Genomic DNA, 25,197 nt, shown 5'->3' with positions numbered 1-25,197 from the left:
GGGTCATTTCTCACTGGTGGCTGCATTGGTGCCAGAGAAAAGGAGCTTCAGGGAGGGAAGCAGAGGCCCTCATTGCAGGAAACCTCCCAACAGCAGAGCCACCGTGGGTGACGCACCTCTGATAGAGGCAGAGGGAGGGGGAGGACAGTAGGTACCTCTGCCTTCTCACAGGGGCTGATCCCGTGCTACAGAAAACGTCTCTGGGGAAGGAGTAGCCAGCAGAGGATTTTGCCCCTTTCTACCCATGTGCCAAACTGTATGGCTGCCACAAAGGCAGTGCATCCAGATTTTGTGTGTCTGGAGGAGACATCATGGGATATGCCTGCATGAGGGGAGGTAAGGATTGCCCAGGCTTCTGCCTCTCTCTCTCTGCTCACCTGTCTCTGCAGGACGTTTCACATGTCTCACTAATGGGGTCACCCTTCCCTTGGAGGATGCTCCTGGAAGACCTGGGAAGAGTAGGCAGATGCTGGCTGAGGACAGCGTGGCTGTGTGGTGGATTTAGGTCAGTTCTGTCCTCCTGGCACCCAAGACACCCTTCATCTGAGCCAGGTCACCCACTTACCTGGGGGTCACCCCCTTACCTGGGCCACAGGCAGGAAAGGGCCTCTCCTGTGCCCTGGGTGGGGATTTCCTTCTGTGAGGGGACACAGGGCCGTACAAGGGCAGCTCGGTGTTATCATACAAACCCTGTCCTTGATTTTTCAGGCACAGGCAGGGCACGAGCCTTCTACGAAGCATTTCTGGCAAGTTAAGCTCTGGGAGGGTACAGTCTCCTCCCCTGGGCACAGGAAGAGGAATGTCCACTCTGTTTGCCTGTAAACCTGGTTTCAGCCACCAGATTAGAAAATCAACACAGGTTTGTTAAGGTTGAGGTGGGCTGGGTCAGCATCCAGCCTGGTGCCATTGCTATTAACAAGCCCTCAGCACCTGGGGGTGTCAGGAGGTGCAACCGCCCCGTTCTCCACAGAAGGTGTCCAGAAGCCCAGGCTCAGGCTCCTTGCCAGGCAGCAGGACCAAAGCCTGCCGATCCCATGATGGATCTGTGTGAGCACTGCTAGTAGAGTCCCAAACGCTGACAGCAGGAGGGACCATGCTGGGCTCAGAGAGCGGGGATGCTGTTCTGAGAGCCCTAATAGCACATGTCCTTCTGTAACAAACTCAACGTACCCGTCAGGCTGCTGCCACGCACTGCCAGTGGCCTGCTCGGAAGTGGTGAGCAGCAAAAGCCAATTCTTTTCTCTTTTTTTTTTTCAAGTTGGCCTGGTAACAGAGAACAGTTGGGAATAATTTGTCTCTGAAAAATGAAGCCCATGTTCCGTTAGCGTTCTTTTATTCAGGGCTTGTACGTATTGACAGTGCAGAGAGTTGTTAGAAATGTGACCCTAAATGGGCAAAAGCCCAGCTTGGTGTGGCAGAGCTTGGCTGGGGGCAGTTGGAGCAGACCCAGCCTAAGTGAGTGAGGCTGAAGGTGACTTGTAAAGAAGGTGCCCTCTTGCTTTGCTAATGTTCTTGTTCTGCTCTAATTAGTTGCTGTAGCCAAATTGGTAGGTGTGATTAGCTGGCTGAATTTCGGAAGACATAGCATGATCCTAATGTGCCTGTTTTGAGCAGCTCAGAGTTATCCAGTAGACTGCAGAATTAGGAAGATTTGTTGAGATGAAGGGAAATTTGTTCCTGACGGACAGGGATTCTGGTTGCTCTGGCTGCATCAGTGTTAAAGAAGCCAAAGCCTGAGAATTTGTCCTTTTAGGAGCTTCCCTCTTGCACCCATTTCCCTTGACATTTTGCAGCATATATGAAGGTGCAGGCGAGAATCTTCCTGGAAGTCAATGCCCGAAGAGCTGGGTGATGTTTCACAGGGGTGACCAAAGCAGGAGCCCCTCACCTCTGCTAGGTGCAGGGGGAAGCCTGTGGTCACGCAGTGGGGGAAGGTACATCACGTTGCTGAAGGGGTAGCAGCCTGCTTTTGGACAAGGTGCCTCAGGGAAAATGTCAGACCCTTGATTTAAAACTAGTTCAGGCCCAGGACACAAACTGCAGGGCAAGGTCAGGCATTTCCTTGCATCCGTGGGCATGCAGAGGAGTAGGGAGCTCTGTGGGGTCTGTAAAACCCGTGTCAGACAAACCCACCATGGATCACCACGTCAAACCCCCTCTTGGCAGTACAGACCCAGGAAAGAGAAGAGAGCTCCTCTTTCTCAGCCACTGTCCGATGGCCAGCCCTGTCACAACAGGGTGGCAACAGTTCACTGCTTTACTCCTCCCCACAAAGAAATTGTAAGTCACAGACATCTTTGCCAGCCCTGAGCCTCATATCCTCCTTCCGTGGCAAAGACAGAGCCCGGCTGTACCAGCCCAGCCAAGATGGAGCCACCTTTTAGCATCTCCGAGAGGGGCTCCTGCTTGGGCTGCCATCCTGGCACAGAGGGCCTGGTTGCAAGGAGTTATTTCGATGGCCAAATTCTAACAAACCCACTCAGAGCTTTCTAGAAAAGGAAGACTTGTTTTCTAGACCCCCTGTTGCCTTGTGTTTCACACAAAATCAGGACAAAACCTATCAGTTTTCACAGATGTTAATGGACTGTCAGAGGTACAGGCTGAGCGCCAGCCAGGTCCCAGTCGTTACTGATCAGAGCGCAGCTGCTCTGCTTTTACAGTTAATGGAAGGATTTAAGTATTTTTTCAGACAGGATGGGACCAGAGCCACAGTGCCACTAGCAATGTCTTTGTTGTAAAGACCCCTGCACAAGACCTTCATCAGAGGAGCTCATCGGACCTCATAAACTTTTTCCATAATCTTCCTCCTTCCAAGAGGATGATGTTAGCGGTATTTCAGAGAGGGAAGAGAAACTGAGGCAGAAGAGTTCTGACTTGTTCAGAACTGCAGAAGAAATGACAGCGCTGCTGGAAATAAAACACACAAATTTGTTTCCAGCCTCTGACACTGAGCACAAGTTCTCAGCACTGAACCAATTCTACGCGTGGCCAGGGAATGGGACACTGGGGAAGCTGGAGGTGAGGGGCTGTGCATGTGGGCTGGTGTGGCAACCATGCCTCAATGAAAGGACCTGTCAACCCAGGGCTGATGCTGCATCTTTTTATTTTATTTTTATTTTGCTTCACTAAGCAAATGCAGAGCGAGTGATAGAAGGAGGGAAAGGTGGTTTGAAAAATCAAAACAAAACAAACTGGGAGGGTAGAGGCTGGAGTATAATGGGAAAGTGAGCTGCTAACAAGAAAGAAGTTCATAGATGCCAAGCCCGCACTAATTCTTAATAAAATACAATACTGAAAATAGGATCTGAGAGTCTCCAAAATACAATATCTTAAGGGATCGGCAATAATACAAAATAAGGTTCATTATGTACAAACGAGTTCTGCTCTTGGTCTCTGTACAATGGTGGGAGTGGGAGGCACGGGGACATGCTCGGTGGAAGTGCTGGGGTGGAGGAGGGCGTGCTTGGGCCCGGCAGTGGTTCTTTGTGCTGGGGTGGAGGTGGAGGATGGGCAGTGCAGTGGTATCTGGTGACCAGCAGGTCCTGTGGGAACCTTGAGAAGAGCAGAGCTATGCTGAAGGCCTTCCTCTTCCTCACCCCACTGGCTACGCATGTATGGTTGCAGCTAGCTGTGTCCAAATTTTTCCTAAATGGCTTCAGAGGGCAAAACCAGTTGTCAAAAGGGAGAAAAGAGGGATGTGAGGGCCCTTCCCTCACTTCTCCCAGTCCTTGAGCAAAAGCCATCCCATCCTTCCTCTCTGGAGAGCCCTCTCCACTCCCAGCCTGGGGGAAGAGGAGAGGCTGGGGCAGTGCAGAGTGAGTCCAGGGTGCTTGGAGAGGAACAAGCCAAGGAGGAGCCTGCTCTGAGACCTGGCAGAGCACACGGAATCCCGTGTACAAACACAGGGCAACCGGCCACATCCCAGATCTCTGACACTCATGTGTCCCCCAGATTCTCCTTCCATCAAATGGCAGCTGAGGGAACGGAGTGAGGAGATGCCTGAGCCTTTCAGCAGGACTTTTGCTGAGGAGGAACAAGGGTCAGAAATGGGTGTCTGGGTGCTAAAGAGGATGGCGTTGGCTTGAGATGAGGTCATTTCAGCACCAAACTTGGCAAGTCTGGCCTGAAGGGTGGTAGGGCAAGAGTTTGCTACCTTTGGTGCCAGCACTTAGAAGGAAGAGGTCTAAAACAGTCTTTGGTGACCCTGGCCAATTCCAACATGCCAGCTCTTTCCTGACAGACGTACCTGTCACCAGAGATGCCAGTATGTCCTCAGTGGCTTTCACAACACTGCTGTGCCCAGGGAGGATGTGAGGGGAACGATGGCTACCTGACAGGCCTCCGATGGGCTGCACAGCTCTCTTTGATGGTTCCTAGAAAGACCCCATTTGGCATGAAGCAGAATTGAGGATGGAGAGCTGGGAGGGGGATCAGGTTACGGGAGTGGGTTTCTCCCACCCACCTCCAAGCAGGAGGTCTGCAGAGTGGAAAGGGAGAAGATCACTGCCCTGGTTAGCACTGCACTGTGGGGCCCAAGCTGGGAACAGAAAGGGAAATACCACCCCTGCCAAAGCAAGGGTGCTGAGGGTGGGGATAAGTGGGTTGTTGGGGAAAATTGTTCTCTATTTCAGAGCTCTGGTTGCCCAGAAGCTGCTGGCTAATTTTTACGGTGGTTTATCTGTCTGGGATCTGTCCCCCTGACTCCGTTTGTGTGCAGATCTTTGCAGATAGTTGGCATGGAAGTTATGTAGGCATGTCCATCAAGAGAAAACTAGAGCAAGGGAGAACTAGGTTTTCTCTCAACAGAAGCAGAAGTATACTAACACAGATGGAGGGGAAGAAATGAGCTCAAACTCTCCAGAGCCATCTCTCCAGCACCAGCATCACCCACTCCTAAGTCCCCCAGGCAGGAAAGTAAATCCAGCACTCTCTCTCCGTCAGGTGCATCTGATGTAGCCAAGGGGTACATGCCTGGGGACAGCCCCCTGAAGGGGGAGTCTGAAGGCTTTGTGGAGTGAGCTGAATAGTTTGGGGGCTTCCCCTGATCTCCCTCCACTCCAAGGTGAGCCCACATCCATAGGGTAGTGCTCATTTAAGCAGGAGGTAAGGCCAGGAGAAGACGACGTCTCAGGGCTTTGCCAGACATTTATTGCTGGTTCTGGCAGTCCTGCCACTCCCTTCAGAGAGCTCAGTACTAACGGGGGTGGGGTGGGCATGGGGAAGGGGAGGAGCTGAACCCAAGGCCAGTTTAGGAGTGTCTGAATGCAGCGTCCTCTCCTGCCAAGTCCCCTCAGTTGCTCGGTGAGGAGGGAATCCTGCAATCAGACAGATGAGGCCCTGAGGTCCAGCAGCTGCTACAAGTATTCAGCTGTCTCACTGGAGCTTGTCTCCCTGAGGAAAAGAAAAGACAAGGCATCAGTCAAGGTTCATTGCAGCCTCCTATGCAAATTCACCTCTCTGTGTGCCCAGCTGGTTTGCTCTGACCTGGATGGAGCCCTTCCCCAGGGCACTGAATGGCCAGCAAGCCTGGGACCACCTGACTCACCCAGTCCTCCTCAGCTCTGTGTCAGTGAGACAGAGCTTTATGGAGTCCCAAACTTTTGCTCGAGGAAATAAACTTGGTCTTTTGTTCCCTGTCAGCATTGACCTCCACCAGCCGCTGTTCTTGAGCTAATTTGCCTGTCCCAGGCACATCACTGTCCTTAGCTTGCAGCAGAGGGGATGTGCCTGTTGCTCACTCCCAGACACCATGCTGTCTTTTGGGGCTCCGAGGGTGGCCCCCATCTGCTTACCTCTCATGGAATTGCTCTTTGAGGTCGGTGAGAGTTGGGTCAGTTTGGTTCTGGTCAGGACCCTCCAGCTGAGACTTGCTCAGATATTTGGCCGTCTCATGTGTCCTGGCCAGATGAGGCCTTCCCTCCTCAGACTGCCCTTTTTCGGCCTCCCACCCCTCAGGATGGTCCATGGTTAGGAAGGAGCTATAGCTCTCTTCTAAGGAGCCAGCACCCTCATCATAGAAAAGGAGGCTCCGTGACTGAACTGGAAAAAAGGAGAGCATTGGTTAACAATGAGGACAAGGTCTCCTGCAGTGGGTGTGGGCCATGGTGATGGTTTCAGCATGTGCTCACCCAGCTATGGCTATGTCCACGTGTAACAGCCTGCTCTGCAGGATACCCACCTCCCCCCAGCTCCAGGATGAAGACAATCAGTCCGCTCTGGGACTTTTCCCTCATGTTCCTTCCTTTGACACTTGTCATGTTTTGGGACAATGGTTAGCAGAGAACAACGACAGGCCCAAACAAGGTGCTTTTATCAGAGTCTGTACCACTGAGAGGCCAGGAATCTGCCCTCGCCAGAGCCCCACCATATGGGGTAGGCACTGAGGGAAGTGTTGTGAGAAGAGCTGGAAATGGTTTGACAGGGTGAAATGGAGGAACCACGTTAGACTCACTCTTACTAGTTGTGTAAATATCTGGTGCTGGTGTTGCTTTCACTGTCTGTGATGCTGAAGAGAACTCAGGGAGACAGGGCATCAGGGATCCCAGGATCAGAACGAAGCAGAGTGCCAGCACCTAGGGAGGACACCAGCACAGAGTTAGCATCACTAACCATGAGGAAGCACTCCCCCTGCAGCACACAAACGCGAGGCTGCATGAGAACATGTGGTCAGGCTGACAACTGGGTTGCTGTGATCACACAGGAAGGGGAAAGGGCTTGTTCTGCTAATGTCTGCTGCAAATCTAAAAAAGGAAGTCAGAAGCATCCTCGTGTTGCTTTATTTGAAGTATTTCTGGTTGAATGGTGAGAACTTGCCTGTCCAGTTGATGAGAGATATGGAAGACGTAGCTGGGGAACAAGTTGAGAAAGAGGGAAACTCAACAGAAGGGACGAACTTTGACTTGACCAAAGGGAACCTGACCATTGTCTCAGTAGGAGCTGCAGTGGGCTGTAAGAAAACAAGCTCACCCAGAGAAATGTGAGAGATAGCACAGCACATAGCAAAGTGAAGTTACTGTCCATGCAGGGACAGAAAAGACAGCAAAACTGCAGCCACCTAACACCTGATAGCAAGGGCAGAGAGTCCAAGGAAAGGGTTACATTTATGGTTGACATGCACATATGCAGGACCATGTGTCCATGCCTTCTGCTGTCAGGCAGACCAGTCAGAGCTACTGGGCAGTGGTATAAGGAAAGAGGCAGCTGAAAGCTCCCTGGAAATCCCCCTCTGGTAGATCTGCACCTGTCTGTAAATTCTGCCGTAACAGTAAAGCTTCAGAGTGAAATGCCAGAGCTGATGGTAAGGGTCTTTATAGTGTTTAGGGAACTACCGGTACAGAGCAAGAGGGCACACATGGGAAATGATACAAAGCCAAATGCTTATTACCTGAATACCCATGTGCCACGGGTGGTATATAACTAGCTGCTGCCAGCTTAGCGCTCAGGCTGAGCACGTCAAAGAGGCAATGCATCTGTTGGTGATTTCTACTACCTTGTGTAAACTAGCTAAGTTGTGTTGTGGGGACACCTGGGGGGACAACCAGCAATTGCCTGACTGCTTTTCAGAATAACCACCTATTTTGGAATAGCCATGCCAAAGTAGTGCACAGAAGCTGGTACATCAAGGTAATTTTGACCACCAGTGGATTCCAGGAGATGTGGAAGCTAAAATAATAGCACAGGTATACTATGCTATGTAAAGACTCTTCATGTCTGGTTTTAAAGTAAGGAAATTATATGTGGGCAGCATAGAGGCACATAAGGCATTTAGAACTCTTATTTCACAAAAATGGGGGAAAATTAAATTCTGAATAGATGTTGCTTGGAATTATCACAGCCAAACACACAACTTCCAGAAAGGGGAGCCAGCCCTGTGAAACCTGTTCTTCTCTTCTGAAATAAAATGGCTTTATGGGCTGGGAAAGAGCAGTATACTTAATATCTTGCTTTAACATGGCTTTCAACTGGGGCTTTGGAAACCAGCATTGTTTTTACGCTCTTTTGTTTCAGGTTAACTCTGATTGATGCTTGATTTGGCTCCAGTTCAAGCTCTATAACACTTCATAACAATAACTCTTGGTTTGGCTCTGAGTACCATTTATCTCACACCTTTTGATCATCTCACCATTTTGACCTCTTGAAAAGCAAGTGAAACTAAGCTAGAGGAAACTACTGCAAAACCAGTTGGAAAGGTGGAGACAAAATTAATCAAAAAAAAAAATGTCCTGAGAGTGTACTTATCAAATGGTTCACTGTCAAACTGGGAGGAAGTAGCAGATGGAGTAGCAGAGAGATCTGTTATGGCTCTGGCAAGATTCAACATTTTTAAGCTTGACTTGGATGATGGACTGTATCAAATGTGCAGATGGGAGAGACTACAAGCAGACTGGCTTTTGGTCAGGATTCAAATTCAGAATGATCTTGACCATGAGGAGAAGTGGTCCAAGAGAACAATGGGCACATCCATTCAGACAAACTCCAGGACCTGCTGAGACCTGTGAGGTAGCAGGGCTGATTAACAGAGGAAACATGTCAGCGACTACATGGCCAGGCAGCTATTCTGGGGGTTAAAATGGAGCACCAGGTGGGCACAAGTCAGTGTCACTTTGCAAAGGGCAAATCTCAGCCCAGGCAATATGAACAGACTTGCTGGCTGGCTGGCTCTGCACTGGCCTTCAGGTGGAACACTGTGTCCAGCTTTGGGCCCTGTACTTCCAAAAAGATTCAGGGCATTCAGAGAAAGTCTGGATGAGAGCTCTGGGAACAAGCTGTGATTCAGTAACTCAGTTTACAATGGAAGACTGAAGAAATTGTGGTGATTTAGCAGAGCAGACTGAAGGGAGTAGCTCAAAACCCATAGTTTTCAAATATGTAAAATGCAGCTGCACAATGGGAGGGTAAACTGATCTTGCTTACAGTGGGCAGAAGCTGTTATAGGCTTAAGCTGTTGCAAGAAGATTGAGATAGCAAGAAAGCATTATCTGCGAAAGATAACAAATCACTGGAATGGTTTGCCTGAGGAGGCTGAGGGCTGCTCATCACTGGAAGCCTCAAGAACTGGCTGGTCAAATATCCAGCAGGAATGACACAGGGCTAAAAAAGGAGGGTATTCTGCTCCACTCCCATGCTTCAAGGCATGATGATTCTACATATCTGTCGTGATAAAGAGTGCTGTATTTGAAAAGGGAAAACAGGAACTCAAGAGGCCTATGAGAGGAGCTGGCCAAAGATAGAAAAGCAAATTACAAATTCTTGAAATGCTTCAAAGCTAGGAAGCCTGAGAGAGTTGGTGTGTGGGCTGGGATGCCGTGAAACGAAGGGAGCAGCAAGGAGAGATAAGACATTGTTGGGAAGCTAAATTAGGCATTTTATCAGCCTGTAGCACAGGGGATGTCCGGAAGCCACCTCTTCTGGACTTTCTCATTCCAGGTAGCAGGGATGAAGAATTGCTGGAGCCAAGGGTGCTGCATTAAGGAGCAATGAGTCACTGGGCCCAGCTGGGTCACACCCGAAAATGTGGAAAGAATTTGGGAATGAAGCCACAGAGCAGCCAACAGAAAAGACAGCCCATCGTCTGACATGGGGGCAGCAAAGAGTAGCAAAAGTTTGAGCAGATTTTGAAAGGAAAAAGTGCTGGAAATTATGGAGCAGGGGCTCTGGAACCAAGGAAACTGACTGAGAGCGAAAAACAACCCCTCAGGACACTGAGGATGATGAGAAAGTGGGGCAAGCACCTCACCATCTGCTTGTATTTCATGCCTGTTAACAGTACAAAAGTGATAACTAGATATAGATAACTAACTCTGACAAATTTGTCACAAGCAGCTACTATGATAATCCTGCAAAGACATCACAGGGTTGAAGGTTATATTTTTACCATGGATCAGAAACTTCCCTCCCGGCAAAAAATGAGGTGAAGAATAAGCAATTGACTCTATTTATGGCCACACACTGGCATGTCCCAAAAATCCACAGTGAAGCCAATATTGTTTAACCATGATCCTCCACTATGAGAAATGAGAGGCAAACAGGGATTACCAAAACCAACAGACAACCCCGAGTCATTTTGGTTAGTCAAAAGGGCAAATGAAAAGGATTTCAGCTCGATTTAACAAAGCTTGATGTGCAGGCATAGGAAGAACAGATGCCATTTCTTGCTGATCAACACAAGGTAATGCCCACTGGGAGGAATATTTGGCCTCTTCATCCACCCTGCTGAGTTAAACATTAAGCATTACCAACCTTGCAAACGAAAACTCTGCCTGTTACAATGGAAGCTCACCCAAGATTTTTGCTGAATGGCTGATAGCTAACAAAAAGCAGATAAAGTGCTGTTTTGCCCAAGGAACAAAACAGTGGAAATGCAGGAATTATTCTAATGCTGTTGCACAAACAACTGACACTACTGATGTCTGTGTGATGCAGGGCCTGGTTCTGGTGACTCTAACACAAAAGGAGAGAGCAGATGTAACTGGCAACAGATCTGGGCATCAGGGAAGGGGGCAGAGACAAGCAATCGACAAAGCTGTCTGGGGAAGCATGGCCAATAAGGAAGACTGAAATGAAGCTTATACCATTAGACAGGTCCCGGTCTGCGTAGAAGCCATTTTGTAAGGTCTGGAGACTTTCCCAGCTACCAGAGCCTGCAGCTTCTGTAACTGCTGGAGCAGAGTCCTGGAATAGGAAACAACCCAAATCAAAACTTGATAAGGAGGTAGCAGCTGATAAGTGATGCAAGAATACCACTATCCCCTTCATATTTTACCCTGATTTTTCCTTCTTGTGAAAACAAGTATCTCCCCCTTGATATATCTTGCCCAAGCTCTCCGACCAAACAGGCTTGGGAAGCAAGAAACAAAAAATGCCGATATATTGAGACATGTGCAGGAACTGTGGGAAGAATGTCCCAGGGTGCTGCTACATTGAGGTAACACCCTCCATCTCCTCACCAGTAGATCTGCCACAATCTTCAAGGCAACTACCCACCATTATGAATGCCCCACTCATTTAGGACTCCTGGGTGTCTCAAAGCCTAACTAGTCATCTCCCAAAGCAATGGAGATGCAGGCTACCATGAAAGCCAAGCTCTGGGATGGAGGCTGAACTTTGTAGTCAGGTCAGACCTTGAGCACAGGCCCGCCTGCTGCCACTTCACTCAATAGACATGCACTCTGCCGCCCAACCTGTGCTCTGAACCATATGGTGGAGACAAAATTAAAAACCAGTTTTGATCCCCTCCAGCTTCTTCAGTCTTGGCAAGCTCTGCAGAGAGATGTGGGCAAAGCCAAATCTTGAGTTTAACAATTAATTCATTCTCTGGCTGCCCCATCTGGAACATGTGCTAAGGTCTTTCTGCCCCATTTAACTGAACATGGGCATCGGCACACATAAACACAAAACAGTGGAAGGTGTGTTACTAAGACACCAAACCTTTCACTGGGCTGGTGAAGAAATCTGGGATGAAGGAGACTACAGAGCACACAGTTCCCAAGGGCTGCAAATTACTGAAATGCAGGCTACTGCGTGTTTCCCCCTGGGAGCACTGACTGTTTTACACAAATATGTTTGAGCTTTCATAAAATGCCAGGTCCTGGAGCCAGGAGATTGCAGGAGAATCCCAGCTTTATCTCTTTCCAAATCCTTTTCTGCTCTTTGTATATGTGGAGAGAAGCACAGAGTGTCCCACTGGCAGTGCTCAAAAACCAAACCCAATTAGAAAGAACATAATGTGTATTTTGAAAAAAAAAAATAAATCTCCTGGCTCTTAGGCCAATCTTTTGATTTTGCAGGGTGGGGCTCATGCCTTTTCAGCAGCAGGGCTGCCCGCGCTCCCAGAAATGCTGGGCGGCAGGCAGGCTGTGCCCCGTGGATGAGAGCAGCTGGGCAGCCATGTCCCCGGCAGATGGGAGGCTCCGGTCGCTCACACACCTCAGCCAGATCATGCCTGACAGCCCCCATGCTGGCACCCGTGGCTGGACTGGAAGCTGGGGCCACAGCTCTCCTGCCATGGATGGCAGGAGGGGTGAGTGGTGGGACTGGCTCTCTGGTTCTCCCCGTCAGTTCGAGCTGGGGGTGACAGAAGCGGGGCTATAGAAGTGAGTGTCCCCCTGACCAGCCCTGCAGCTGACCCTGCCCTTGCTCACACCTGCTGCACCCAGTAAGAAGGAGCAGAGCTGGGTCCTCCTCCAGCTGTCCATCCCCACTGCAGGGTGGGAGTCTTCGTTATTTGGGAAGTAAATTCCCCTGGTGATCAGATGGCCAGCTCTGTATATTAGGAGCACAAGTGCTCACCAGATTCCTGGGTGAGGGAGCCAGGGGCTTGCTCTGGGGCTGCAGGAGCAGCTTGTTCCTTCCAGGTGAGCAGCAGCAGGAGATGGGAGGGAGATTCTCCGGGCTTGCTTTGCAAGGGGAATAGGCAGGGCAGGGGCTGGGGTAACACATGCACAGGGAGTTGCCCTGGATTTGGTGGGAGCTGGGATCTCCACCTTTATTACAGGAATGGGCTTTCCCTGTATTCACGTCTGTTCAGCTCTTTCTCGTGAGAAACCTGAAGTAGGTACATTATGCCCAGGGCCCTGTATTCCTCCAGAGAGCCCAAGAGCAGAAACAGTGGTTCTGAGAGACTGGTGTGAGGGGCCTCCCTCGATGCATCTGCCCTGGAGACAGCCAGAGGCCTGGAGAGCAATGGGGAGGGCAGCATGAGCCCAAAGGGCTGCAGGGAGAAGGAGGAAGAGATGTGAGAAACATGCCTTCCCTCCCTCCCCTTGCTGTGGCGCGGCCCGGCCGTCCCAACACAAACATTCCAGGCTCGCTAACCAAACCCAGCTGCTTCGCTGCTGCCACGGGCCGAAAACCAGGGCCTGGCCAAGCAGCGCTGTCCCGCCAGGAGCTGGGGGAGCCTGCCTTTCTCTTCTCGCCCCAGTGCTCCCCTGGCTTCCCTTCCTGTCCACCCCACCCTACCCACAGAGGGTCAGCTCTAGCCCCTCTCACCTGTTTGCGTTTTCTAAGGTCTCCACTTTTTTCCAGAGTTCATTGTTTTCTGTTGTGTATGTCTCAACCCTGTGGGAATAAAACCCATAGCCCGTTAGTTATAAGGGCCGGACAGATAAAGAAAATGTAATCCTTGTTTTTCGCGGGGTGTGGAGGCTCACTGGCCTCATCCATCACCTGGAGCCAGATGTTCCTGGCCCATCTGGTTGCAGGCAGCCCCGACAGACCAGGAACCAAGGATGAGGTTGCAGGTGGACAGTTAGGTGTGACAGTTCCCCGTTCAGGCTTTCCCGAGGGCTGGGAGAGCCAGTAGCATCCACTTACAGGCAGGTCAAAGTTATGTAGACATTTCCATCACTTCCAAACCCCCCTAAGGAGCGTGGAAAAGGAACAGGGGGACAAATTCAAACCTCTCCCACCCGGATTAAGAAACCCGCCTGGCTGAAAACCAAACAGTTCTGTGCAAACGCTGGGCCAGCTCCGAGTGCGGGCACTTGAGGGCAGCAGAGAACCTACAGGCTCCTTCCCACTGCCTCGGCAGGGAAAGCGGTTAGGCTGCAGATGGGACGAGGGAAGGGGAATGTCTCCAGGCCCGGAGGAAGGCAGGCCAGGGACACAGCCTGATCCTGCCGGAGGTTTCCAGCACAGCCTCCGAAACCAGGCGTTCCGTGTAAAAACTGGGCTTGCAGCAAAGGTGTCAAACTGAATGGTGAAGGCTCAAGTACAGGTTTTGACAAACCAGCTCTGACAGAAAGCCAAGTTGACCAAAGACTCGTTCCATTAAAAAAATTCACTGAATGCTGCTTTTGGTTCACATTTAAACCTGGCATTGTTTGAAAGCCATCTGTCACAGCAATGCACTAGCGTAACAAACCGCTGAGTACATACAGGCACCAGAGCCACGTCTGGGGAAGAGGCCCCAAGCACAAAAACCCCTGGACCTGCCACTTGAGCGAGGCCAGCCAACTTCCCAGCCCCGGCTTGAAGGATCTGGGTGTCAAGGTGGGACACTAGCTGGAGGTGATGTGCTTGGATACCTGGACACACTCACACACGTCAAGGTGCTGCTTGTGGAAAGGCATGAGAACTCGAAGGTGCCTTGAGTCATCTGTTTTTATTCAGCATTTCTCCACACTTAGAGAAGAAAAACAAATAGCATCAGGAGGAAGAGTCAACTGAAGTTGGGTTTGGGGTTGTTTTTTTCCACTTTGCTGATCTCAGGTGGTGTTAACAACAGGGAAGAAGATGGTATTTAAACAGAAATATGAATTTGCACCTGGATCCCACCATTCTTCCTTGCCTGGGAATGCCCATCAGGAGCTGCTAGTACAGAGGGGATCAAAGGATCAGGCCCTCAGAAGTTATTTTCTACCCTGTCAGTGTCATGTGATGTCACCTTAGGCTTATGCTTGCCATACATGCAGGGTTGCCTCAGGGTTGCAAAGGAAAAAACAAAGTTAATGCAGGAAACGGTGGAAGGGGAGGAAGTCTGAGGAATAACTGTAGTCCAAGCTTTTTCTTGCTATCAAATGCTTCTGTGTCCACCCTCATGGGAGGAGAGGGGAAAAAGCCATGGTCAGTGCCCTCAGAAGGCCTGCTGCTTATGGGACAGACAAAATAGAAGCAACTTCTAGTGGGGAAACATGACTCTTACCCAAAATCCCACCTTGTTGTCAGCCAAAATGGTCTGTGTTCTGCAGGGGACCAGCCAAACTAAGCAGTTGGAAACGCAATGTTTCTAGAGCAATCTTTATCCTGCAAGAGGATTTCTAGGAGGGAGGGGAGTAGGGGCAGGATCCCAAACCAAACTTCTGGGCAGCCAGCCTTGCAAGGAATCGTACTCTTTAAGCAATTCAGAGACAAAAACACTAGAAAGGGGGGCTGTGCATGGACAGGGCTTCTGTTTGAAAAGTATGACTGAGAAGGAGAAACTTACTTTTTCTCTAGACACTCCACGTATTCTTTCTTCTTCCTGCGACTCTCCTGAGCGGAGATCTGTGAGGGGGGCAGCCATTAGAGAGGAGTCAGTATCATAAGCCTCTAGACATTTCTTTGCAGGTCCCTCATCTTGTCTGTTCCCTGCATACACAGCACCCTAAAGATAAATGGGGAAGTCGCCTTCCAGTCTGCTATTCCTACTGGTATCCAGGCCAAAACTGGGAGGGAGGGATGGATGCTGTAGGCATGCAGCCTTCTGTAGGCCACAACCATGAGTCGCACTATGCTTGACCCCCTCACTGCTGAGAGCATCTTTAGAGTTGCTTTGATCTCCTCTGACTCACATGGGTACGTGCTGTGGCCATCTGGGCAGATTCTGCCCCAGACCACCTCTGAGTCACTGGGTGACTAATTCAGGGTCTCACCATTTCTCCCGTGGGATGCTTTCTAATCACAGTCTGAAGTCTCACAGCCTCTGCCTGGCTAATGAGCTCTGTGCATCACCCGTCCTGCACTCACTGCGCAATGGATTGTTTCCCTGCCTCCACAGCAAGGCCTAACCTGGCTGGTTTGTCTGATCTGTGATGCCTTAGCTTGTGGGCGCCATCGCAGGCCACACACTCCCTGGAGCTGGGTTGCAGGCCATACTTCCCAGATATGGCTGCACACACAGGATGCGTGCAGAGGTGCTCCATGGCACCATTTCTGTGGATTGGGAGGCTCGTGCCAGTGTACCAAAGGCAGGATCCCACCTTTTCTGAGCTGCACTGCAGCTGAGGAGGCAAGGCTAACTATAGTACTAGTCAGCTGAGGATGCGCTGGAATTGTGGGAACTGCAGGGTTACATTTTTTGCAGTCACCTTGTTCTTGATTTTCCTCCGGACCCTCTTCAGTGCTTTCTCCTCTGCTTTGGTGAGAGGCAGCTTGGTAGGAATGGGGTAGCCCTCGGCAATCAAGGTGCGTTTCTCCTCTTCAGTCAAGAGCAGCGGGCCAGAGGTCCCTTGTAACTTCTGAAACACACAGAGAGCAGCCGTCAGCGTCAGCAAGGACTTCTATCCCAGAGATACTCCTCAAAGCCTTGAAGAGCAGCTAGGGGCTCAGTACATATGTTCTTTCCTGCTCTCAACCTGATCCTGGGGGCACAGCTCAGCAGTTGCCTTCCTCTTTTACTTGGGAGGGCATCTGCTCCTTCATGGTGAGGCTGGCTACACACTTGCACTGCAGAATCCCACCAAATAACTTTTGGGCGATAGTTAAAATACAGTCTGGTTATGGGGATTCTTAGTTATTCTTTTCTCTTCCATTAACCTCTTCAGAAAGTCCTCCAGTGCATAGGGCACTTCCCAAAGTACAGGGTGAAAGACAGCACTTGCTAAAACAAGGTAGCTGCTGGTAGGCATCGTGTAAGACTCATTGCACCCTTCCTCACTCCTGTGAGCACCGTCCTGTCCCCACATCCCTGTGCTAAGACATTACATTGCCTTGCCAGAGCATTTCAGCTTGGAGACCTAAACAAGGGCAGGATTCTCCAGGTGAGCCTTGGGAAGTCTCCAATCCCCTCTGAGCACCAAGGAGCCCTGTGTCCCAGTGATTTCCTGCTGCCTCCTTACGTGTGGTGCTGTGAGGAGAGGTGAGGAGGAGATGGCAGTAGAAGAACGAGCAGCAGGTCGGGCTGGGCTGGAGGGAGGCAGGGAGCGGGGACTCTGAGATCCATCGCTGTCACTGCCATGGCTGCTGGGTGGAGTTGGAGGCATCTGCACCAGGTCATCTACTGAGAGATAAGAAAATCAAGTCAATGGCTGCCATGTCAGCCTTTTGGTACAGGCATAGGGCCCCGAGTAGCAACAGGAAAAGGCACTGCCTAACAGGACTGAAAGGAGAGGGTGATGAGTCTTACAAGACAGGGTGGGTCTGAGAACAAGGCTGGACTGAGGTGAGGCTGACCTCAAATGTGCTAAACTAGGAACTGCAGGAGTCAGGGAGCTGGCAGGGACTTTGCCAAGACACTGAAGGTATTTACAAAGCAATAAGGTACCCAGGTGTCAACCAAAACGGAGTACAAAGCCTGTGATGTTTTGCTCCATAGCCTGTTCACAAGTGCAGGAACCTCTCTAAGAGAAGAGCTCTTCCAAAAGCACCGCAGGGCTCACACACTTGCCAGCACACTTGATCCAAAGGGCCTCCGGTCACCCAGTTGGTTTCCAAGCACTTGAAAACTGCCCCCACTTTGTACTGGAGAGCCCTGGGGGCCTTAATGGAGGTGGGAATATGCCTAAGGAATGTCTCTGCGGCAGTGGGAGTTCCTATAGTGCTTCCATTTGTGCATCGGCAGATTTTCAGATGCTTGGGTTTCTTTCAAATTAAACTGGATCCTGAATTTCCTGACTTTCAGATAGTTGTTTTTGGATAACACTGCAGTCTCTCTCAGGATTTTAAAGGCACTCTTGCCTATTTCCAACTCTGAAGTAGCCTGTTTTGCCTGGGAGTCCCTGTCTGAACAATTCTGATCAGCGGCTGCTGGTCCAGACACTGATCTAGGTTGGAACAGTGCAGTGCTCACTCTTTCACTGGTCTATGCCCCAGTGCTACCTTGTATACATAGTTCTGCTCTCAGGTGTTGTCTTTCCTTCCTGTAATGATCTATATCTGAGTAATATAGAGAGATTTAAGTCAATCAGCAAGTTCTATCTTCTTACCTGCAGGTACACTTAGAAACTGATTCACCTCTTTGGGTTCAGCTTTGATCACAGGCGCTGGAGTAATTTCTATGGGAGTCTAGAAGAGAAGCAGAAAGAGCTCTTGGGTGCTACCAACTTCCCAACCCAGAGGATTCCCACCAGTTCTGTTCATAGCCACTTCTCCCCGGCTCTCTGTCCTGCCCCATCTCACAGCTCTGCCCCAAAGCAGTCTCTCATTACACATAACAGAAACCAAGAGTCCAAACATAAACCCCTGAGATCTGTGTCAGTGGGCACACAGAGAGCAAACACACGTTTGCAGAGGAAGAGGCAGTGGTGGATGGATACCCTGCCAAGCTGTTTACCCAGTACCTCCAAAAGGGAGATGACTTTTATCCTTGTCAATTCTTCCCTCGCTAGACCCAGACAGTGCAATTTAAACCAACCCATGTATTACCATGGGAAGTCGTCTTTGATCTGCCTTCATTAAAAATGGGAGTATAGAGATTGCACAGAACCAGAACCAGAACAAAACCCCTGTCCTGCTCACATGATTTGTACCAGGGCCACCGGGCAGCTGTTTCCAATCGGAGGGGACTGAGAGTTAAATAAAGAGTAGATTTATTACCATCTGGGCTGTGCTGCCCCCCAGCTCCCCTGGCTCGCCAGCCACCAGCCCACCAAAGGCTGGGGGAGTTTTTACACTAAACAGACACATTGCAAACTCCTCCAGACTGTAAACACAGCTGAGAGAGCACCATGGTATGGCTGCTGAGCACACACAGCAGAGCTTTGAGGGCACAGCAAGTTCAAGCTGTGTAAATAATGGAGGAAGTTTGTGCACAGTTTTGGCTGGAAGTACCCATTTGTTTTGGATGGTTGTTTAAATGGGAAGATGCTCAGCATGAGTGAAAAAAGGAAGTGAACCCCAGAGATGCTCTACTGTTATCTACTGAGCTGCTACAAGATAGCCAAGGTCTATGTGAGACTGATCAGACCTTCCCATCCAACACAGCTGGACTCAAGGCCCTGCCAAACTGAGCCTTCAACTTGTACCCATGTACCAGTGGCAAAAGTGAGCCTCCTTCAGACAAACAGACTTCTTAAGAACTTAGAGATGACCAAAAGACGTGGCCCCTTATTCTTCCTGCTGCTTCACAGGAAAAAGCAAGCAGGACCTGCAGTGGGACCTCCATTTTCAGTGAGCAGCTGAGAAAAGTGAGAGGCCATATGATAAGACCAAGGCCATGAAAAAGACAGTGGCAGAGCAGGAGTCTATACTTGGGAACAGTGGGGTCACTGGCATCACATTAATTGATAGTGTTCTCTGAAAAATGAAAATAAGCCAAGAGTGGCTACAGAAATACTGGCAGATCGGAGAGGACAGGTCTCCAGCACGTGCAAGCTTAAAAGCCTTTGGCTTTTGTACCAAGGAAACATGCTTGTATTTAACTTACATTGGGACTGTTATATTGAAATTTTATTTCACTGAGATTGTAAGTGCTGGAGAAAACCCTCTTTCCACCATTTTCTCTGGAAGGATCAGCTGTCTTGTAGCTTCACTGCAGGAATCAAGAACACATCAGGAGTGCTGCTCCTCTGACTGCCATTTCAAGAGGAGAATGACAAGTAATGCAGTATCTGGGCTTTGTATCACCTTCTCCTGTCTGTCCAGTGGTTAAATCACCTAGCACGACCCTGCAGTCACGTGGCTGGGTCCACATCACCAGGGGTGCTGCTGTGTGGGAGCCCAGGTTCCCCATGGATCTTAGATGGGCTCACCTCCTCGGGGACTGGTAGTCTCTGCAGAGGGTTGAGGTTCAGCACTGGTATGGAGCTGGCAGCTAGCTGGGACTCAGGCAGGTCTAGAGCCAGGTTCTGTTCCTGTTTCACCATGATGGAGCAGAGCTTGGGTCCCAGCGACCACACTCCATTCTCCAGCTCTGAAACATGCACAACGTGAGAGTCAAACTCAAGCAAGAACAGGACAAGGAAAAAAAAAAAAAAAGCCATGCAGACAGCTTCCCCCCATCTGGGGAGGCTGCCTTTCCAAGTTTAGCACTGTCACCACACAAACATGTGCAGGCCCACAACACAAGAGTACTAAAGGGAATAAACCCCCAGCGTGCGGGGAGGAGACAGGACAGAGCTAGAGGGATTGTGTCTCTGCTCCGCTCTGACTGTGCAGCCCAAGTGCTGGAGGACAGCTGCAGGGTGTCTTCCCCCAGTGATGTCTCAGTCTCATCCTCTGGAGCTTATTTATATTTAGAGCTCAGTGAGAGGTGGATGCTGGGCTCTTGCTCCTTAGGCAGCATGGCCAGCATCACAGAACTGCCAGGTGTGTAACCAAGAATAGCACTATCTCTGTGCTAGAGAGCTGGAGAGAGGGCAAGCACGACGACAGTGAAAGGCTGACAGTGCTGCCTCGGCCTCCCAAGCAGAGGAAGCCTTGTTGCATGACAGGATAGGAGGAAGGTCCATTTCTGTGGAAGAAAGTCCGATGTGGCACCTGCTTGCGAGGCTGCTCCCAAGGCTGCTCCCCTCAGCCTGACCCGTGAGGCTCCTTCCTCCACACCGCGCAGCTCAGGGGGTCTGCTGCCTACAGTTGTGCCCTGCTGCCATTGCTGGCAGGGAGAGAAGAAGCAGCGAGGGAAAGGAAGTGTCTGAAAATAACTTAATGGAGCTGTGTAGGGATGCTCCCCTCACCCTCTGCCTGCTCTGTCCCGTGCACGTCTCTGGTGTGAGCCTGGCTTGTCACTGGAAGTAGAGATCCCAGGAGATGGGATTCAGGCAGTGGTGGGTAAGCTGCAGCTCAGACAGGAAAAAAAATCTTCTAGACAGGAGAGTTGCCTGGGCTCTGCTCTAAAGTTTTGGTCCCCTCATTGCTCTTCAAACATTTCAGCTTGCCAAAAAGCTACTCCTAGCTGGCCTGGAGCCTGCATCCTCCTCCCTAATCCTCATCCCTTCTCTTCCCCTTTTTATCTGACAACCAGAAATGCATTTGGCTTGACACAGGACAGACTATTGCTAAGTTTGTTACCAGATAGTGCTCCAGTTGGCTCAACATGAGGCCACAGTCGGGCTCACTCCCTGACCCCTCTGCACTGCTCTCTGCATACAGCACTCACAGACCCAGGGATGTTGCCCGGGTCTCAGTCTAGAAGATATCCTGGTAAGGGGAGAGGGGAAGAAAGGCCCTTCTCAGCTCCGGAAAAGCCTGCACAGAGAAGAATACAAGCAACCAGCTGTTTGTGTGGGAGTTGCCATCTGGGCTAAACTTAAAGGTAACTTACCATCTTTGCCCAACTCACTCTCTGTTGCCCTCAGGAGAGGACAGGGCAGGATCCTGCCTCTGGCTTTGCTTGGACACAGTGGTGTTAAAGCCTGGGCAAGAATTTTATCAGTTAACACAGGGTCGCCTTACCAGCGGAATATGTTGTCTTCCTGTCTTTGGTCTAGAACCTCTTATTTTGCTGCCTGTATAGGTCTCTGTAGCAGAGGCTCACTCTTTACAGCTCCCTGTGTGACTGGACACCTTCAAGCAGAGACACGAGTTCCTGTGGCTGCTCAGTGTGTGCATATCAGCAGTGCGCACCGCTCGCAGTGCTGCTGCATCACTTCCTAGAGCTTCCCACAGCCGCACGGGGCCAGTGTCCTCAGCAGCCTCTCAGGCAGGGCTACGCTGCACTGCTGTGATAATAGCGAGGCTGCCGAGCAGACACAGACCAAATTGCATTTTCTCTGTCCTGCTAAGAACACCAAGCCCATAGCTGGCAGTGAAGTCCCAGAGACAAGCCCTTTCTGATGGAAGAAGGCAAGGTGTTACACAGGCAGCCACAAGTGTTTGCAGCCAGAAAACTTGGACTGACTTCTTCTGCCTAATCACAGCCTGTCACAGAGATGAGGGACTTTGGGTGGTCTTCCAGTCTATCCCACTGCTCTAGGCAAGGTCAACTAACCCTGTGTCAGTCCTGACAGATGGTTGTCTGACTTGATCATACCCCTCTGCAAAGTGACATAGAGTCCACAGCTGCCCCCATTAAATCTCTTCTACGGTTTCACTATGCCCACTATGGGAAGGTTGTGCCTACTGGCTAATCTGAACTTCCCTTACTGCGATCTTAAGCCTCATCTTCTTCATCCTCTTTTTCTGTTGCAAAGCTCTGCATTTCTCTTTTTCTCAGAGGCGTGGGGCACCCTCTGTCTGGGAGGGCTGCTGCTGAAGCAAGTTACCAGACAAGGGTGAGCAGACCACCAAGGGCTCTCCCCATTCAGACTTGACTCAGCCAAAGAGCAGCCCCCAGTGCTGTCAGCCCAGACAGCCCAAGGAGCAGACACTCAAATGAGTATGCACTGTCCTCCCATTTCCTGTCTGCGTTCTGACCCTGCTCTCTTTCCCACCCTCGGAGATTTATCTGGGGAGCGATTGGGTTACATAGAATCAAAAAACACATAAACCATCAGAGGGTCAACGAGATACTGAGGAGGAAGCATTTTGTGTGGACACATCTATGTTCTGCTGCCTGAGAGGACCTTTCGGAGGTATGGCCAGCCTGTAACCACTGCAGATTTCACTGTATCTTGGTGGGTGAGGCATGCCAGGAAGCTCATCCTCAGCTCTAGATACTCTGTACGCAATGGGAAGAAGTACAGCTGAAAGAAATCCATAGCTGCCCTGGTTTGAGGAGGAGAGGCAAAGAGCAGTGAGGAAGCAGGACCTGTACTGGAGTGTGGGCACTAGCCCGAGGCTGGTCCAGCATCCACTGCTCTGCACAACCCTGGCTCTCCCTGCTCCTGGCATCAAATCACACCCCACAGAACTGCGGGCCGGTACTGAGAACCGAAGCAGCCAGTCCATGTGCACAAACCATCTGGAAAGCAGACTCCACTGATAAGCAGGGTCACAATGCACCCAGTGGCTTGCCCCAGCTGACCCGAGTTAGTGGGAACCATGTGGGAAGGGGCAGGATTTGGAAGTGTTTTGGAGATCTGCAGAAAAGCTGGGAGAAACCTGATAAATAGCAAGCCTCAGCCAACTCCAAGCCTAGACGGAGCCCGGGCATTCCTGAGGAGCTCTGCAGACCAAGCAGAGCTTGCTTAATGTTAAAGAAAAGCTATTCCTGGGTAATTAATTTGAAGTGAATGTCTAAAAGGACGGAGACTGGATGAAGCTCTGCCAAAAGGACTGCACAGTGTTGCAAATACTGGACCTGACTCAGGGCTACACTGGAATATGACTCACATCTAATTATGAGCCAAGATAGCCCTGGAAAGATGGGTTGAATTATTCTGCTGCAGGACTGGGTGCATAAATACCCCTATACCTGCCACATTAATACTAGGCCTTACTTCCTATATAGACCTGATCTGTAGTCTCAGAGCACACAAGCGCCACGTCCATCTCAAACTCTCCTGGGTTATGTGCTGTACACCCTGTGCTGGCCTCTGCCCAAGGACCAGTGTCACACCCTGGTCTTGCCTTGAAGACACTGCAGCTGAAGCAGGGGCATGTCCAGGCACAGAGGAGAGGAGCAGAAGTGGTGACAAGTGTCTCAGAGAGGAGTCCCTGAGGCTGCTTCAGGCAGGCAGACTTCATTTCATTGCTGTCTACAGACTCATGCTTTTTTTGCTTCTCTCATTCCCAAGCCTCACCTCCTCCCATTCATTTGCAGGGGCAAAATAAAGATGTGTTTATGTGCTCATGCTGGTTTGTTTTTTGTTAGTCGCCCGGTTGCCGGTTTGGGCTGAGTGCCCTCCAAGACTGTACTGGGGTTAAAGCTAAGGGAAAAGAAATGTAAATGGAAAGCTTTTTTTGATACAAGGCAGAGCTTGCTTGGCCTGCCATAAGCCTCTCTCCCAGCACCTCTCTGAGTGGCCTCTAAGGAACATGGCACTGATGGCTGTGCCCTTTGCAGGGACCAAAGAGGCAGCAGAGGCCAGCTCCTCTCCCACTGCCTTGGCGTTTGTACCAGAGAGCTGGAATCACTCCTGGCCATGAGAGGAAAGCCTCTGTCCCAGGTCTCACTCTCACTCAAAGCAATGGCTTTCTTCTGTGTATACTGAGCCTGTGCCACTGCTTTTTCAGGCAGCCTGGTGTCCATCAGCTGTTGGGACACCCACACAGTCCCACAAATTACAGGACTCTCTGCAAGGACGGTTCTAAAAATATCCAGCCATCATAAATTATCCTGAAATGAATTGTTTTAAAAATAGGTTCTGAAATGACTGTTCCTCTCTGTCTCCTACTAAAAGATCTGCTGGTAAAGAAGCCACTTAGCTTTCCACATGTACCAGCACTGGTTGCAGCCAGAGACTCATGCTTTGTCTGTTCAAGCCAAAACCCTGCTGCCTGACGCCAAAACAGACCTGGGTCTAAGGCATCCACACCCAGGTTTGCAGGGTCCTAAAGAAACATTGCCTATTGCTTGCCAGAAGCTGGCAACACACTGAACCACAACCAATTATCGTCCTCGTAAATAACAGTTAGCCTGGCAAAGGAGCAATGTGACTGTAAGAGCACAAACTGCAGGGAAAAATGTGGGCTGTATTTGACAAGGGCAGAACAAATTCTTCCCTGGATTAGCCATGCGAAAGCCCAGGGAATAGCCAGTTTGTCCTTATATATGGAAGCCAGCCAAAGCTGCTGCTAACAGATGTGCCCGAAGCTGTGCAGTGTGCGTATCTCATGCTCACCGTTAGCATTATCTTCAGTCTTGACAGGCACAAGGGGGCTCTGGGGAGCAGAGTCTCCACTGAGGGAGTAGCTGTGCTCTGCCTGGATGCCTGGAGTGGGTGGATCCAGGTCCATGTCCAGCAGCGGGTTCTTCTCAGCCAGTACTGGGTCATCGAAGAAACTGCTGAAGAGGTCGTTGGAGAAATCCTCCATGTTGTCAGAGAAGTGATCCAGGTTCTCTGAAAAATGCTGAGGAAATACAATGGGAGAGAGACTGTTAGTGTCAACTCCCAAGAAGGATCTGAGAGCCTTCCTCTGCACTGAGAGCCAAACCTCAGCAACAGCCCTTTTGGATGGGAAAAAGCAGTTCCTATCCCTTGCCTGCATCAGTTTGATAAAAACACCTTGAATTAAGACAGAAAGGGCCGTGGTGCTGTACATCTCTGCCTGTTTATCTACGCCACAAACACTTGTGAAACTCTTCTACATTCTGACATCTCCCCCTTCCTCTTGGGTACCTGTCTTCAGCTTCCTAGCATCATCTCACTGGGACAACAAGCCAAACAGAGCACACGGCAAGAAATCCCTGTGATGACAAAATACAAGTGTGGCAGAAAATCACGGTTTTCAGCACCTGTGCTTGGTGACAGGCACTTTCTCATGTTCTCTGCCAGCAGCAGTAGGCACTCTGATGCCCCAGAGAACATCAACCCGGCAGCTGATTTCTGTCTGAGAAAAAAAGATCAGTTGGATCAACATAACAGGAAGGCCCCCTGTTGTATTTAATTTCCTCTGGGATTTCACAGTCCCTCTGTGGACCATATGAGGCTGTCCTCAAGCCAGATAATGCCTGTGAAATTCGGCTCCCCGATGAAGTTTAAACACTACAGATGGGCTGTTAACAACAAACAATCATTCCAC

The 25,197-nt window shown here is 50.3% G+C and overlaps 1 protein-coding gene across 1 annotated transcript; it reads right to left on the bottom strand.

The window, feature by feature from the left end:
- Window positions 1-1,651: 1,651 nt before the first annotated feature.
- On the bottom strand, window positions 1,652-24,717 carry CREB3L1 (cAMP responsive element binding protein 3 like 1). The gene is made up of 12 exons (XM_026849340.1): window positions 24,658-24,717; window positions 24,297-24,525; window positions 19,386-19,546; window positions 17,622-17,700; window positions 16,536-16,693; window positions 15,786-15,935; window positions 14,924-14,982; window positions 12,988-13,056; window positions 10,572-10,671; window positions 6,452-6,572; window positions 5,793-6,039; window positions 1,652-5,391 (listed from the first exon to the last, which is right to left on the bottom strand). Exons 1-12 carry the CDS (start codon window positions 24,715-24,717, stop codon window positions 5,355-5,357), a joined length of 1,470 nt encoding a protein of 489 aa, XP_026705141.1. The 3' UTR covers window positions 1,652-5,354.
- Window positions 24,718-25,197: the final 480 nt, after the last annotated feature.

This window comes from Athene cunicularia, assembly GCF_003259725.1.
Source record: "Athene cunicularia isolate RWA chromosome 5 unlocalized genomic scaffold, athCun1 chr5_part1, whole genome shotgun sequence".
Lineage (NCBI taxonomy): Eukaryota > Metazoa > Chordata > Aves > Strigiformes > Strigidae > Athene > Athene cunicularia.
Note: the sequence above shows the minus strand (reverse complement) of the source record. Positions and strands in the feature narration are given on the sequence as shown.

What these genes read in the sequence shown, in the direction of transcription:
- CREB3L1 (XM_026849340.1), bottom strand. Translation starts at nt 24,717, where the DNA reads ATGTACAGCACCACGGCCCTTTCTGTCTTAATTCAAGGTGTTTTTATC. An exon ending in GACTGAAGATAATGCTAACG is followed by an intron (nt 19,547 to 24,296) that starts GTGAGCATGAGA and finishes TGCATGTTTCAG; the next exon opens with AGCTGGAGAATGGAGTGTGG. An exon ending in ACCTTAGAAAACGCAAACAG is followed by an intron (nt 10,672 to 12,987) that starts GTGAGAGGGGCT and finishes TTCCTATTCCAG; the next exon opens with GACTCTGCTCCAGCAGTTAC.